Source organism: Lingula anatina, chromosome 10 (assembly GCF_051362555.1).
Source record: "Lingula anatina isolate TDL-2025a chromosome 10, LinAna3.0, whole genome shotgun sequence".
In the NCBI taxonomy this organism is placed as follows: Eukaryota; Metazoa; Brachiopoda; class Lingulata; order Lingulida; family Lingulidae; genus Lingula; species Lingula anatina.
In genome coordinates, this window is record NC_141776.1 from 19,310,269 (window position 1) to 19,326,656 (window position 16,388).

At 38.7% G+C, this 16,388-nt stretch overlaps 3 protein-coding genes across 5 annotated transcripts; 2 read left to right on the forward strand and 1 right to left on the reverse strand.

The window, feature by feature from the left end:
• Nucleotides 1-190: 190 nt before the first annotated feature.
• Nucleotides 191-2,844, forward strand: LOC147759729 (carbohydrate sulfotransferase 1-like). The gene is made up of 2 exons (XM_086997599.1): nucleotides 191-702; nucleotides 895-2,844. The coding sequence occupies exons 1-2, from the start codon at nucleotides 570-572 to the stop codon at nucleotides 2,067-2,069; spliced, it is 1,308 nt and encodes a 435-aa protein (XP_086853725.1). The 5' UTR covers nucleotides 191-569; the 3' UTR covers nucleotides 2,070-2,844.
• An 8-nt stretch (nucleotides 2,845-2,852) lies between these two features.
• On the reverse strand, nucleotides 2,853-10,788 carry LOC106179824 (uncharacterized). The gene is made up of 4 exons (XM_013563607.2): nucleotides 10,634-10,788; nucleotides 5,818-6,006; nucleotides 4,099-4,252; nucleotides 2,853-3,220 (listed from the first exon to the last, which is right to left on the reverse strand). Exons 3-4 carry the CDS (start codon nucleotides 4,248-4,250, stop codon nucleotides 3,064-3,066), a joined length of 309 nt encoding a protein of 102 aa, XP_013419061.2. The 5' UTR covers nucleotides 4,251-4,252; nucleotides 5,818-6,006; nucleotides 10,634-10,788; the 3' UTR covers nucleotides 2,853-3,063.
• LOC106179832 (uncharacterized) lies at nucleotides 8,710-15,752 on the forward strand. 3 transcript variants are annotated; one of them, XM_086997597.1, is made up of 4 exons: nucleotides 8,710-8,977; nucleotides 13,295-13,501; nucleotides 13,827-14,240; nucleotides 14,498-15,752. In XM_086997597.1, exons 2-4 carry the CDS (start codon nucleotides 13,301-13,303, stop codon nucleotides 15,446-15,448), a joined length of 1,566 nt encoding a protein of 521 aa, XP_086853723.1. In that variant the 5' UTR covers nucleotides 8,710-8,977; nucleotides 13,295-13,300; the 3' UTR covers nucleotides 15,449-15,752. The 3 variants fall into 3 exon arrangements, with proteins under 3 accessions (XP_086853723.1, XP_023933306.1, XP_086853724.1); XM_024077538.2 differs by having other exon boundaries at nucleotides 8,710-8,965; XM_086997598.1 differs by lacking the exon at nucleotides 8,710-8,977 and adding an exon at nucleotides 9,149-10,022.
• Nucleotides 15,753-16,388: the final 636 nt, after the last annotated feature.

Genomic DNA, 16,388 nt, shown 5'->3' on the forward strand with positions numbered 1-16,388 from the left:
TACAAAGCTTTTAACAAAGACCTAAAGTATACTTTTCGAAGATCCTATTAAATGAAGCAAGGTGACGCTATATCTGTATTGTAGGAAGAAAATACCTTTTTCGGTTTTGGTATTTTCTCTAATACTAAGACAGCTATCAAAGTGATCAAAACAACAGTATAAAGCTTGATGACATCACTACAAAAGGACATTATAAAATTTTCTCAATGACTTTTCTTCCTTCTGATATTAGTGGATTTTATGTGCACATTATTCTGAACTGTTCACAGCAAAAAACGACAACAAACAATTTTCGACAATCCCCGCTTTCTATCTATAATATCACTGTGAGGATGTCTTGTGATTGTTTGATATTTCCAACCCAGTATTAACAGATGAATGTGATTGTTTGGTTTTTCCAACCCAGTATTAACAGATGAATTATTCAGATTTCTACTGGCAATTGTGGTCAAAAGTTTGAGTCAAGGCAGCAGATAAATACATAGCATTTGGGAAGCCAAGATAGAAATCTTAAGTCAAGGGAAAAAGACTCATCAATTTTCAAGGAAGTTAGATAAGATCGCAAGTTTATGTGTAAGAGAGCAAAAGCCAAAATATCTGGCCACATCTTTGCCACGATGGCAAAACTTATGACGTGTGTGACTTGGTTTACTGGGCTGTATACAGGCTTGTTGCTGGTGTATGTGTCTGTGTACTGGGAAGGTAATGTGTTTTATATTATAGACTGATATCATGTTTTATCAATTTAAATGCTGAACTCAGCCTTGAAACTCTCTCTGTCTCTCTCAGCACAGATTTGTACACACGATGACCTAGTTTCCTGCCTACCTCAATCAGCACCGATACAGAATCATGGATTGTTTAATATATATGACACCATATTAATGTTTTCAGTGGACGTCATCTCTTTTACCAATGTGCCAACGATTCTTAGATGGACCAACATGTATCGCCGTGTATCGACGCCACCTGCAACAGTGGAAGTCACACGTGGTCCAGAATCTGTGACTGAGTCGCCCCCTGTCGAGATAAAAGTATCTGATTCTTTGGAATTTTTTCCTAAAATGACCAGCATAAAACCGTCATTGCCTGTCAAAACCTCAATGACACTTGCCAGCGAGGCAACCACTGTGTCTGCTGTCAGTAGGCCCACGGCGTCTCCGACCACTGGAGTACTCATTTTTGGCTATTATCGATCAGGGTCGTCATTTATTGGTGAAATGTTCAACCGAAATCCAAATGCTTTATACATATTTGAACCATTGTTCAACATAATAAACGCGCAACAGCCTAAAGCCAGTGACATTGCTTTCTTGAATGGAACAAAGATGAGTGCAGACGATGTAGGAACGCAGAGAATATTTTTTCACAGTTTGATTGGTCTATTTGATTGTGATACGTCACGGATCCCTTTGTCTGTACTATGGAGTCGGATGTATATCAACAAGGACCGCATGATGCACGTGAGGAGTTTTACACACTGCACTAAAATAAACACAGTGAAAAATGCCTCATCCCCGTGTTTGGCAATTTACAAAGACATTTGCGAAAAAGCAACGGTGAAAGCCATTAAATGCGTACGTCTAAATGATATAAATATTGCTGAGAATTTTTTACAAACTAACCCAGGAATCCGCGTCATTCATTTGTTGAGGGATCCACGAGGCGCCTTGTCGTCTGGTCTTACTACGGGGGCTTTCAGAAGTGTTGGAGCAAAGCGCGCCGCACTAGACTTATGTGAACGTATGAAAAACAATCTTGTCAACGGACGTCGAATTCAAAAACGCTACCCAGGGCGTTTCTTTGAAATACGGTACGAAGATGTGGCAGAAAATCCATTGAAAATGATATCATACGTTTACAAAGTTCTTTCCCTCAGTATAACAGAAGATATCAAGCAGACATTTATGCGACTGGCAAATGGAAGTAAAGCTGACGGTGCTTACGGGACTGTCCGAACAGATTCTAACGCTACTGCGCATGCCTGGAAGACCAAAATCAATCCCGAAGTTAAGCAAACTATTGATAGTATTTGCGCCGACGTATTACAGTTGGTAGGGTACGCATAACTTAGTTCAGCGGCATTAGGAGAAGAGACACCAGATTCATTTTAAGGAATGGTGATGATAAAATGTTTGTTTATAAATTTATCTCTTTTAGTAATTTCTTCACGCTTCTTTTATCTCTCTCTTTCAAGGTATCCAAAAGAGGATTTTCGCACCAAAATTCATATTTGGGATTATGTGCATTAATTAGAGCAATAGCAGGTCATACAGATTTTAGAGGCACATAATGACAGGTAGATCTTTTAAACACCCTGTAAATGTCAAAACGTTCCTTACCCTCCTAGGTTTACACACCTTGGAGCACTAGGAGCTGGAAAGCGTTTTTATTTTTTATTTTTTTTAAGTTTCTAGTTACTCAGTCACTGTTGCCATGGAGACTTGCAAATATCACTTGTGAAGTTTGATAGATATTTGGTTTATTGTGTAGATATTTAGAGCGGGTCTATAGATGGTTAACGAACCTATTTTATATTCGCAGTACCTTTAAATTAGTTGAGTTGTACTTTTGTGGGCAGAAACACATACTTTAAAAGATGTGGAGGTATTTGGTATACATCCCTAAACAAACAGTAAATCTAGTTAAAACCTGTCAAATAGACCAACTTTCTAACGAAATGAACGTAAGTTTTCGGGGAAGGGGATATGTATTATGCATTACTTTGTTCTTTAAGCATTTTAAAGCATTTTGAAGCATTTCTGTTACATCTTTTTTTTATACTCGGAATCTCAATAAGGTCCATTCTCACAAATCGTGAGCTGAGAATTTTAAAACTGGAAAGTCAGAACTGCGATTTGTAGAACCCTTTTATTCGTCAAAGCAATATTGTGAAGGAGGTGTATATAAGACGACTAACAGAATCTTGACAAAATCAAGAAAATGATGCCCACCACAGTTCATATAGGTGTATTGTTTTTATTAAACAAAGTCTGAGAGAAAAGACTTGCCACTGAAAGGATGGACCGGTGGAAGAAAGTTCAAGGGCCGTGAACATGTGTTTTAAGCCTCATTCTGTTCTGGGGGATTCATCTCGGGGTCAAATTCTTCACTGTCTATCTTGCCATCATTGTCCATGTCCATGGACTCAAACTGGTCTTCGACAGCTTCTTCCCCGCCAGTGGCAGCGTCGAACTCTTCCTGGCTAATGAACCCGTCTCTGGAACGTAAAATTTGATATTTCAATTTAATTTCTACACAAAACCTGATCGCTGACTAGCTTGTTACTCGAGATTTCGAATTAGAATAGTTGTGAGTGACAAAAAAGATTCATAAGATGATCAATTTGCTCAGAAAATTGACATCAGCGGTATGAATATATGTAGGCAGAAAGTGAGCAGCTCTATTTCCTATTTGCTAGGATTCGTTTCTCCATTTTTTTTTTTTTTTTTTTTTTTTTTTTTTTTTTGCCTGAAACTGAATACCTGTTTTTGCATTATCATGTTGTTGTCTAGGGGTATTAAACGGCAACTATCTGTTACAAGATTGTATCAAAACGTAGACCAAATAGTAGACTCAATGCCCTAAGACGGAAGTACCAAATTATTTGTTCAATTCTTTTAACGTTTTAAACCGTGGATATTTTTATAATAAAAGAATACACCATCAATGTCGTGTTGCATTGCGAGCTTTGAATAAAATTTATTTATAAACTCATTTTATTCTTATTGTATATCCTTTATTTTACGTAAAAATTTTCATTTGTAATTTTTATTCTAATCCAGTTTATGTACAACTTCAAGCTTTTGGTAGCCATGTATTAGTCAGGAGCGGATTAAGGCCGTCTTTTCAAGTTTACATTGATAGGTATCTATTTTTTCTGTCGGAAGCCGGTCAAAAATGGAGGATGGATCAACAAAGTTAGTTTGGAAAACTGCCAAAACTATCTCTGAATCCGACCCTGTTAGTAGACTTACTATTATTATTACTTTTATAAAATGACGCAATATCATCAGCGGATCTCGAGTTACATCCGATGCGGCAATGCTACAAGGATTAAAATGCATGTTCTTGGGTCAATACGTTCACCTGACTTACCCGTCGGTGTCAATGGATTTGAAGGTTTCATCCATACTCTGATTGCTCTGGTCACCCGAGTCTTGTCTTTTGGTTACAATTCCTGCCCTGGTTTCTTGGAGAACAACAGCTATCACACAAGCCGCAATCAGCAGTTTTACTAGGGAACCCATGTCTGAAAGAACAGAAAACCACATATATTTCCATTTCTCTCTCTCTCAATAAATCTCTTTACTAGACTTTACTCTTTACTAAAATGAAACGTATACATTGAGAGAAAGAGATAACCCCCCTCAACTTTTAGACATAGCATAATGAATCCATTTCTTTAAAAAGTAAAAAAAAAAGTGGCTGGGTGAGAATTCCAAACAGCCTATAATAGACACAAATGTAACAGCACGTCATATGACAATAAAGGGTTACTTAAATTGAAATAAGATTTAATTGTTTTTACAATTGCAACAACAACAACAACAAACAACTCTCTACATGGCCCAGTGTTAACTACAGAACAACACAACTGCAAAACACCATCCCAGCAAACATGGCACGTGTTTTGACATAACCATAACCTTTTTAGTTAAATAAACATTGTCCTTGTATTATTCTCATGATATTATTTTGCTGGGATAGAATGTGGCAAACTTTTTGTGGAAATCAGTCTATCTTACTTGCTTTTATATCAAAAAGAAAATCACACAGCAAACTTGAAATTGACTAAAAATACATTCTTTCTCTTGTAGGGCGAATGCCAACAACGCACGCGCAAAAACATGTTTTTCGTAAATTAATCCGACCATGCCTATTTTCGAAAGAAAGCTGCCTTAATTCTTGCAACAAGTCTGAAATAAAAGGGTGTGCTTTATTACTTAATTATGGGAAGAACATCACCAAAATTCATTTTAAAAAAATCCTATCAAGCTGATTTTAGAAAGAAACCTCTCTTTCTTACCAAAAAGCCAATAAAATGTAAAGTCAATCGAAAACTGTTTGAAAAAGTTTAGTGTGAACAAAAAACTTATCTGTTCTCGCGACATAATGGAGAAGGAAAAGAAAGAAAAATTATGATTGGATAAAAATTTAAAAGCAAAAGGACAGAAGAAAATTAAAGATATATGCAAAGTTTTTCAAAGAACTGAGGAAAATAAACGAACAAGAAATAATGGAACAATTAATATTTTAAAGAAAGAGATAACTTATACTTTTCAAAGACCATTATATATAGGCCTAGTAAGTTGACGCCGCATCGGTATGTTGGGGAGAAAATAACTTTATTTTCGGTTTCGGTATTTTCTCTATCATCAAGCCAGCAGCAAAATTACTAAAACGACGATATACAGGTGAATTACAACACTACAATAGGACATCACAAAATTCTCAAAAATGACTTTTCTTTCTTTTGATTTTAGTGGATTTAAGGTGCACATTACACTAAACTATTCACTGCAAAAAGAGATAACAAACAATTCGACCATTCCTGATATCTATCTATAGTCCATACACTTTCTAATAATTAGTCTTCTTTCGTATAAGACTACCTATTTGAAATTGCATCAGTGTGCAACAATATGGATCATTTTTGACAGCAATGAGCTGCTGAAATAGGAAATAAATTATGAATCTATCTATATTTATATCAGTACAGTTTCATAAATAGAAAACTATTATTAACTCCGTAGCATAAACTCTACCTTCACGTCTTTCTTGTGCATCATCAAACGTTTCAAATAATTTTCTTACCTGAATATGCGACAGCCTGTTGAATACAGTGTTTCTGGTGTTCAGATCAACGTCGAATCTTACAACAAACAACGAGCGAGAGGTTTGCCTATATTTATATTCAGTGGGATGGTAAAGTGTGCTTTTTGCAAAACGCTCGATGCCTGCTGGTGGTAATCACACCAGCATGTGCAGTAGAACAAAATCGCCCTGAAATGAGTAATAAAATGGCTTTTTTCAAAAAAAAGTTCAAAGCAATTTTGACAAAAAGTACCTGCAGTTGTATTTCTGTCTGTTTGATATTGCAAAAAAGATATTAACTGCGCAATTTCATCGATGTTGGTTCAATTAGGGGACCATTCCCATAACCCTGTCGTACTAGCAGGATCGCTCTAACTCCGAGGGGATTCTCGATAAAGTGCATTCACTGTTAGCGTGTGCGATTACCCCCTAGCAGCTTCAGTGGGCGTGACATTAAAGTCGTTTAAACTGAATGCAATCTAGTTAGAATCCTCTCGGACTTAGATCGATCCAGCTAGTACGATAGGTTTATGGGAACCCTGTCTTGGACACGAGCAATTGTAACCCAATACCGATTTCCATAGCTTTTATTTGTCAGAGGTGGAATATAAATTTTGGGTGAAAACACTGCCCTTGAATATGTCCAAGATTGCGACTGGGTTAGATAAATGGGACCCGTTACTTGTAACCTTGACGAACAAATTATTAATTCGATGCAGGACGATATAGGAACACTGACCAGATGGTTTTAAAAAATGGTAGAGTGCTGGCCTCCTGTGCATTAGGTCGTGGGTTCACTCCCCTGCCGGGTCATGCAGGTACCTACTGGTTCCTTGCTTAACACTCAGCATATAAAGGTTGAAGTAGGGAACAAATCCAGTACTGTTATATGACTGGTAACAGAGGGCCATGTGGAAGATAAGCTTACGCTTCACTTGTTACCCTCTTAAATAAAGTTCAAAATAAAAAAATAAACACAGAACATTGTTTTCCACAATCTGATTGGTCTTTTTGGTTGTGATACGGCACGTCACATACCCCTTTATCAAAACTACAGAATACTAAGGAGTCTAATTCACATATAAAATGTCACAGGCCCAGTCCCAATCCAGGTTTATTCTAAATCCACTAATCCTGTAAATTACTTAATGTATAAAGCTGTGCTGCTTTTAACAATTAACGCATTATGCCATATTGAGATTAGTGGATTTAGAATATACCTGGATTGGGACTGGGCCTGTGACATTTGTCTTAATATATAAAGACCGCACCGTGCACGGTTGGCGTTGTGCACAGTGCACCAGAAAAAAAAGCAATGCCTTAACACCCCCCCCCCCCCCCCATTTCGACAGTTTACAAGGTAACTTGCAAACTAACGGTTGAATCATTTAATGTATTAGTGTAACTGATACGGATATTGCTCAGAAACTTTGGGGAAAAAAGTACATTGCACCCATGAAAATGTCATGTCCAGCCTCGTTTTGATAGCTAGATTTTGCTGCGATAACAAACTTTACTTTTCAGCATTTTCAAAAACATCATATTGAATAATGATGGACAGTTCTAATGTTCGACATTAATTAACATGTTTGTTGACTCAAAAAAATATCGATACATTCCACTTTATTAGATTTTCTCTTGCAAGACAATGTCAAACACGGCAGAACTTTTGTCCTGCTAACCATAACAATAAATCGACAAGCATTTTCTCCTCTCCGGCCCATCATATAATCATGAGCACCCTTACTATAACGTAATCCACGCCACAGCTCACAGTGTAGTACAGAAAGATCTGCATCTCTTTTTTTCTGAATAAGTTTCACAACATTCGTTCGTTTATTTGTTTCTTTATTTTAATTATATTTCTGTCTCCCTCTGTTTACTCCTATATTTTCTTGCAAATGTTGAAAAATACTTCTCGTTCTGGTAGACCGAATTGGCAAAAAAAAAGAACAAAAAGATAATGAATAATATTATAATAGAATAACCCTTTTTCAAGTAGAGTAGACTTTGTATTTACTGCCATGTCTAAATAAACATGTTGCACCGTGTAACCGGGACACATTGAAAGACACTTAACAAAATAAACTTGGTTTTTGTTAGTTTTTTGTTTATATTGCATCAAATGAAACATAATCTGCAGAATCATGGTTAACTGCTCCATTCGGAGGACATAATAAGTGAACTCGTTACTTTAATTCACTCATTGACACCCGCGATTATGGCTTTGATGGGCTGAACAAAATTAAAAGAACCACCAAGCAGAAAATCTATCGATGGAAATTATTATAAAAACTCCAACTAAGGGATCAGTGGACCACTTTAAAGAGATCGCATTCTTTTCAATGGAACTTCTGCACGCGAACTTGTTTACGTCACTTGAATTACTTTAAAAAACAAGTCTTTTTCTCATTTAGTATTATTTTACCATCTTTAAACATTACATCATGTGCAGTCTTCCCCAAAGGCAAACATTAGGTGAAAACAGGTGTACAGAAGAATCTAATACCGCGTGTGTATAGAATGCCCCCTTTCTAGTCCCCGTGTTGTCGTTTCACGATTCTTTACCCCAGAGAACCCACTGAAAACGTTTTCTTTTCCGCTTGACCGCCACAATAGTTAAGAGTTGAATTTACTGCGCTTTTCCCTCTATTTTCTCCAATTCACTATGGCCAGAGAAAACCAGGGGGTTTTCAATAAGGCTGTGATTAGCGTTCGATCGATACTTAAGTCACACCTGTTGTTAATCCTCTAACTGAGCCCTTTATAAGAACGCATTCAGGCACAAGGACCCGAGTCATGGATATCTGTGTGCCATTAAAACCGTATTCATGTGCTGGCGTTGTTTATGAGAACTGAGAGGCCAAGTTAGTGTATAACAGAACGCCCAGTGGGTTGATTCTCGTCTGGTTAAGGGCCCTTGGTTACGGTACACTACTTGGCTTTAATAAACTCTAAGTCTTTGAAAATCGAAGTTATGCCAGTGCAAGAGGACGGAAACTGAGGCAAGAGCTTTTGGTGTACTTCATACACGGTGGAGAAGTGACTTTAACAGGACGGGTTTGGGGATTTACTGCTGTATAAATTGTATAAATTGCCGGTGGGGATATACAGTGTACAATACGCCATTGCCGTCAACAGGACTCAGGTAAAGTAACAGGTGAGGTGTGAGGGTTGAGTTAGAGACGTTATTACCTAGCAGTGCGTGACAATGTCTGTATAATTGGGTAGGACTAGTTCTTTCTGTGTGATGTAGAAAATGTACATATGATATTTTGGGATTTATTTGAAAAAGACTGTGTTAAGGGTACGTACATTGTATATGACAATCATCTCTCTCTTCCATTTTTTTCTCCTTCAACCCCCTCTCTCTCTCTCTTCTTCTTCTTCTTCTTCTTCTTACTGAAACTACCTGTCAGAGGTGTTCCACGACTGTCATAGGTATATAATAATGACATTATAACAGGTGCTCCCAGCTTTACTACAATATATCAATTACACACGTGAACATACTGGTATTGTGCCCAATTACATACACACGTGGCATCACAGGAAGCTTGTATTCATCATCATCACTACCTGGCCTGGTCTTGTTTATTTCTGTTCTTATTATTTATTTCTTCTTTGTTTTAAGGAAGTTATGATTGTCATATACTCAGTATAATACATCCAGGCGCTGAAATACACGGTGAATACTAACACATTTCTGTACGTCGTGTTCTATGAAGAGACAATTTCTATGTGGGAGTTGACTTCATCAACACAACATGGCATTTCAGGCTAAATGTATTCATCAATATGAAGAAAAGTAAGGAGAAGACAAACAATAACATTTAAAAGCTCTCAAATGTATCTACCCCAAGGCAATGCATTTGGATCAACAGAATTCCATCAATTCTATTTAGTATGGCGTAAGAGGCACAATAATAGACCGACCCCCTTCCTCTAATCGACCGACATCTAAATCAAGCCTAAAAGCTGATCGTTCAACAAGACAAAACAAATATCAGTGAAGTTATCAGATTTATTAGGTACACGACAAACAATTGTATGGCAGGGCTTAGGTATTGATTCGGTTTATATTCAGCTTAGGAAACGATCCTGTCGGGTCCCCCTTGTCTTGATTCATCCACAATTGAATGCAATGTGGTTGTAATTGAATGTAAAACATTTTAGTGGAGGAAAAAAGCACCAACAACGTCCAGGTAATGGAATAGATATTGTTCTGTTGAAATCTTTCAAAGCAAGACAGTTAATTGTGCAGATAAACATTGATTTAGCATCAAAGAGTCGATAGGACGGTACACGCAGGCAGGCAAGGTGAAAATGAACAGTAAGTCTGAATCACCAAGTCAGCCTTGAACGGGTATACGCAATATCAGCATAGAGTATACCGCAGGAAAAAAGACTTGAAATGTTTATATGAGGGCAAACTGTCGCGTGTCACCGGCGGATTGGAGCCTCTAAATTATGGAATACACTAGAGAAGAAAATTATTATTATTATTATTATTATTAAACGCAAACCTGGAATATAACATTTAAGATTTACTTCGACTCACACATGTAGCTCAACGTACTAACAACTTAGCCTAAACCAAGTATCTTTAAGTATCTCTATAACCATCAAGTAAATTTAACCATAGTTAAATAGTTATACACAAAATTAGGGACCGCACTGATGGCTAGAAAGTCATATTCAGGATAACGGGTCGTGTTATAGTCATTGGTATATGTAGTTTGGAATACAGCTGCACTGTAGATTTAGTGACGTTAAATATTTTATAAAAGCACTAGAAAAATAAATTGCTGTCTACCTTCATGTACGTTAATCGCTTTACAGAACGCTGTTGTTTTGTTCATACTGCAAAAAGCAGAGTCACAGCGAGGAATAGTTGGTACAGCAGTTGGTAAAGGGAGTCATTATTACAGCTGTGACTGTATTCTCTTGTTCGTGCAGCAGAGAAAGGGAGAGAGAGCTGATATCAGTTTGACAGCAGAGTGAATTTTCCACAAAATTAAATCCTTCTTACGTCAAGTGCAGGCTGTATGGGCTGCTACAATAACAACGCTGTTTACGACCAGTCTATTATTCATTCCTTAGCTCACATATTGTTGTCAAGTGCACAGGTAGACCTTGTGCAGTCTTTGTGGAGTTAAAACCTTGTGCAGTCTTTGTGGAGTTAAAACCTTGTGCAGTCTTTGTGGTGTTAAAACCTTGTGCAGTCTTTGTGGTGTTAAAACCTTGTGCAGTCTTTGTGGTGTTAAAACCTTGTGCAGTCTTTGTGGTGTTAAAACCTTGTGCAGTCTTTGTGGTGTTAAAACCTTGTGCAGTCTTTGTGGAGTTAAAACCAGTGACGTACAAATGTTTTCATTCTGTACTGATCAGTTGAGGGCAGATTTAGCGATAACACAGAAAATTTAGTTCATATTGATTTCGGGTTAAGAGCCCGCCATATGTTTACAAGCCCAAGCCAAATTATTTATTATCCGCCCCGATGATCACAAACTTAAGTCTCTTCAATAATAAAATATCCAATCTTACACGTCTGTAGGTAGGTTTTTTAAGTTAGCAAGAAATACAGCCTGAATATATGTATATTTTGAACAGAAAAAGAGAAGCTGCACAGCGGCTCTGTTCACGGTGTTAGGAATGTATATACTCAGCACGTTGAACACCATGTCCAAACTTTTTTTCAATTGCCTTTCTTCGTGATCCCCTTCACGTGAAGTGTGTGTGTTATCACGGGGCGCGTGTGCCACATTTTAGACGCTACACAAACAAGGTGTTGACACGTGTCTCTAGTTCATGTGTTTGATATCACTTTTTGAAGTCTGACGAAAAACTAGGATTTAGCCAGGCTTAAAGATTTTATCAGAATTTAAAGGCTTCATTTCAAAAAGGTGCTTAGTCTTGAATTCAGTTCGACAGCCCTGAAGGGAGATTTGAACATGAAAAAAAAAACCCAAGATAATCAGCTCTGTAAAAACAAGCTACAGTATAACTGCTGGATAATAGGCCCGTCATCAACAGCCATTATGTACAATCATATGCAAATTTAAATAATCACCTGGTGAAAACAACATAACTACTGAGGTCCAGAGTGTTTTTTTTTTCTTTTTTTTTCTTTTTTTTTCAGTGATGTGTTCTACGTTCAGTAAGTGCAGAATTAGTCCAGAGAACTAGAGGCGTACAAATTGTGGCAAATTCCATGTATGAGTATCGAAATCAATTTTGGTAGCAAACGTGCCGTGGATATGTTACACAAAGTGAGACGTTAAGCAGAGAAATACCATTCATGTTGCTTAGTGCCGTCTGCTTGGCTTAATCAAGGACGCGGAAAGTCAACAGATTTGAATTACGTCTTTTTACAGCATTTTTACACTGACTGGTTATTTTAATGAAAATTTAATTGGATATAAAGTGACATCTACCTCCTGGCTACAACGGCATTGTGTGGTATTTTTTCCCTTAATTGAATGTATTGATTTGCGTGGGAGACTTAACAAAGCGACCTTTTTATCTTTTTTTACTCTTTTTCAATATAAAACCTTAACCGTGACATTTACATTACAGTGTCACGACCGCCTCCCTAAAATACATGTGGTAAAAAATCAATCTCTCTTAGATATAGCAGGGAACTTACTGACGCAAATAATGCCTAACCTATTACAGTTGACAGAAAACATTTAGCGAAGACAACAATGTATATAATCTACAGTTAAACACGAATCTATTTAACCGTCCAACAACGCCTTTTATGCCTCAGTAATGTGCCGGAGAGCAATTTCACGTTAAGGGTCGCTTACGTCAACAATATATTTGCACGAGTATTTAAACACACCGAGAAGTGTTTTGAGTTGCTATTTTCTTGCTATTTAAGTATGAATGTAGTGGGGTAACGGTTCATTTTTCGCTGTTCTGATCGATTATGTTATAGTGATGAACGGTAAATGTGATGGAATTAAGGTCTATAAGAGCCTGGAAGTAGACTAGTAAACTGAGCGAAAAATATGTCCTAACCCAGGACTAATAAATAAAACTGTTCCACTACTAGGATTTTCCTAGATTTTTAGTATGATCATATGGGCTACCCAAAGACTTAAAAAAACATATTTCAAATTTTTTTTTTTCAATTAGTCCCGGGTCAAACCTTTTTTTTCTTAGACTAAAGAACAGAAACTGCCACTGTACCAACAGTATTTTGATCCAGGATTCCAATGCAAAAATTATCAACAAAAATGTGGTTCATGTGATATTGAAGGTCATATATTCTGACATACATTCCGTTTATTCATATCATATCATATTAAAGAAAGTCCCCAGTAAGTGAATATTCAGACCTACATGTAGCTGGCTATGTTCAAACTTGTTTCACCTGGGCCATGTTGGTGCGCTAAATACTACAGATTTTATTCATTTGCGATTTTGTTTGCTGTGATATAAGTACATATTTGAGTCTCTGTTGTATTTTTAGTTCACGATGAGCACCCCAGACTTACCCACCCTACGCAAAAACCTGCTGCGATATGTTCGCAACCATGACACAGAAAAGGTGAAGAATTTCGTGAGTCAGTATCAGCCGCATATAGCTGCGATTGCGGGCCGTCCTGGCACAGATGACAAGGATGAGTGGTGCCCTCTAGGCTTGGCAGCTAGCCAAGGATATCTGGATATTATCAAAGTAAGGATTTTATATATAGTTCTCACAGTCTGAATCTTTTGTCTTTATTAATGTCTCAATCATGACGTTATCTGTAAACAAAACTTTTGTCAGGACCTAATTGGTTCTGTCGACCTGGCATACCCTGAAGCAATTACGCTATTCATAATTTCCACAAGCAAAGCATGGTGCATGTATTTTTTAAGGCAACTTGTTCATTCTTCAAAAATTCTAAAATTTTTAAAGGTGCAGGAATTGAGTCATGTCAAGTTCTTCCTGTATCCCACAATGTATCCCACAATATACTCATTCAGTCTCTAACTGACAACCCGTCCAATCTCTCCAGGTTTTCATCCAAGCAGGCGTCTCTCCAGACGCGCGGAACCTGTTCGCCACGCTCTACACAGAACCTCCCAAACCACCGGAGAAGCGACCCGACGGTCTGTTCGCCCAAGATTCCGCCATCTTCTTCGTCGACACGGACGGACCCAGCGCCCTCTATTCAGCGACGGAGCGCAACCAGCGAGTAGCGGCGGAGATGCTCATAGCAGCCGGCGCCGATGTGAATACTCAGCGAGAGTCTGGCTCCACGTGCCTCCACATTGCCTGCTTCAAGGGGTACAAGGGTATGGTGGAAGCGTTGGTCAGTGGGGGAGCCAATGTGAATCTTCAGACGAAGGATGGTGTGCCGCCGTTGTTTGTGGCGGCACAGGAAGGCCATAAGGATATCGTGAAAGCCTTAATGGCGAAGGGAGCACAGGTAAGACAATAGTCTGAACCCCCTTTTCTTAAATTTTACCTCTAGCATGCATCCTCTTGGACACAACTACTCAGAGAACCTGAATTATGTCCAGAAATAATGAATGATAACTATAGATCTAAGCATCTAAAAGTGTAAATTTTGATTCGAATAAATCCCTTGGTTTATTTTATGATTATTCTTGTGTCATATTAACTAGTCATAGTCTTTCCCGGTGCAGTCAAGTACTGTCTAACAGGATCAATCTCACTTCCCAGGTAAACCTTCCCAAAAACAGCGGCGCCACCAGTCTCTTCGTGGCCGTAGAGCGGGGCCACAAACCCGTGGTGGAGACCCTAATGGAAGCCGGTGCCTACGTGAACATGCAACAGAAACGCGACTGCAGCAGTTGTCTCTACATGGCCGCCCAGAAGGGACACTCTTCCATAGCAAAGATGCTTTTATCACGAGGTGCCGGGGTCAACGTTCAGAAGGATCTTGGCTGGATCCCGCTCCACATCGCGGCTTATTTTGGTCACCTGGATACAGTAAACGCCCTGCTGTCCCTGGGTGGGGACGTCGACAAGGCGGCCTATAATGGGAAGACACCGCTCCACCTAGCGGCGGAGAGCGGGCACAAATATGTGGTGAAGTCCCTGATGGAGTCTAGAGCAAACATGAACGCGCAGGATAAGGAAGGGAAGACACCGGTCCACATAGCGGCACAAACCGGCCACGTGCATATCGTGGAGATGTTGGTCGAGGCGGGAGCGGAAGTCAGCATCAAATCGAAAGATGGCACCACCTGTCGGGAGATCGCCGAGAACAATCCGGCCATCATGGAAGCCATCACCAAGGCCACCAAGACGCGCAAGTCCGTCTCCCAGTACGACGAGTTCACCAGACTTCTTGAAGCAGTCGCTGACAACCTTTGTGTGAACCAACACTGGAAGTTATTAGCACGTGATCTGCCTGTCACAAACGCTGATTTCGTGGAAGGGTTCTTGGCTGAGTTAGAGAAGGCGTATCCAGAGAGCCAAAAGGAGCAGGCCTTCAGAGCCCTACGCGCCTGGAGAAAGTACAAAGGGAAAGAGGCCACGGTTGAGGCTCTCTTGGACGGCTTGAGGAAATACAGCTACACTAGCGCCGCTGACGGCTTGGAGCAAGAAGCAAAGAAACTGAATTTGTTGACTTTACCAGCTGAGACAGCCTCAGTACCTGACGAATGATCAAAATAATCAATTTTGTTTATACAAATAGTTACAATTCTGCCATGTACGGTATTTATTTTTATTTATTTTATTTATTAATTTATTTATTTATTCTTTTTTTTTTGTATTTGTAGTTTCAAACCGTTGCCTGTTTACTGGACAGTTCAAAGATGTATTTGATATATAATCAAATATTTTCTAAAGATTTTTTAAGTGAAATACGTCATCAAAGGTTTAAAACCTGTTGTCTCTTTGTGATTCAGTTTTTGAATTATCATCAACTGTGATGTTTTCATATCAATAATACGCAATGCTGCACTAAGCCTCATTTCTGTTGTTCTTCCAATGGTGCAGTATCATTTACCAGACAGAAATTGCAGAAAAAAAACTACCAGTTTTCACCCAGTTTTAAACCAAGATAATATAATAATGCAAAAAATGTGCGTGTTCATTCTCATGGTCAATTCACATCAAATTAAATTACTTCCCGGCAAGTATTAACATATTCAGTTTTACCATTTATTTAGGTCAAGCAAGCTTTTGTTGAACCAAATTACTGTCAAGAAACAAAGGGTGCGTGTAATAAAAAGTCCACCCTCCGTTAGATCCACACAGAATTTGGTAAGCTCGACGTCATTAAATCAAAATCTAGGACAGGTCCCGCCTGTATAAATCAATGGGAACCGAATCCCGTATCACAAGGAGCTCTCTCGTACACGACACCCAACAACTCCCTTTTACGAGGAATATACAATATGTGCTGGTTTTGTAGGTCTCAGCAGAACGCACTGTTTTGTTTTAAGGGACCCAGAATGGAATCGCTTGTGTCTGTGGAGTACGTGATTGGAGCTTAATTATTAGCAGTCGCCCCCCCCCCCCCCTCTCCACTCCCCACCACCACCATCTTACACACCATGCACACAAACCCAAAACAACAGGAGCGTTTTGAAAATAAGAC

Excerpts from the sequence above, each read along its gene's own strand:
- LOC147759729 (XM_086997599.1), top strand. The coding sequence starts at position 570 with ATGTGTAAGAGAGCAAAAGCCAAAATATCTGGCCACATCTTTGCCACG. Across the intron at positions 703-894 it reads TGTGTCTGTGTACTGGGAAG|TGGACGTCATCTCTTTTACC; the intron begins GTAATGTGTTTT and ends TAATGTTTTCAG.
- LOC106179824 (XM_013563607.2), bottom strand. The coding sequence starts at position 4,250 with ATGGGTTCCCTAGTAAAACTGCTGATTGCGGCTTGTGTGATAGCTGTT. Across the intron at positions 3,221-4,098 it reads AAATCCATTGACACCGACGG|AGACGGGTTCATTAGCCAGG; the intron begins GTAAGTCAGGTG and ends TTTACGTTCCAG.
- LOC106179832 (XM_086997597.1), top strand. The coding sequence starts at position 13,301 with ATGAGCACCCCAGACTTACCCACCCTACGCAAAAACCTGCTGCGATAT. Across the intron at positions 13,502-13,826 it reads GATATCTGGATATTATCAAA|GTTTTCATCCAAGCAGGCGT; the intron begins GTAAGGATTTTA and ends CAATCTCTCCAG. Across the intron at positions 14,241-14,497 it reads TAATGGCGAAGGGAGCACAG|GTAAACCTTCCCAAAAACAG; the intron begins GTAAGACAATAG and ends CTCACTTCCCAG.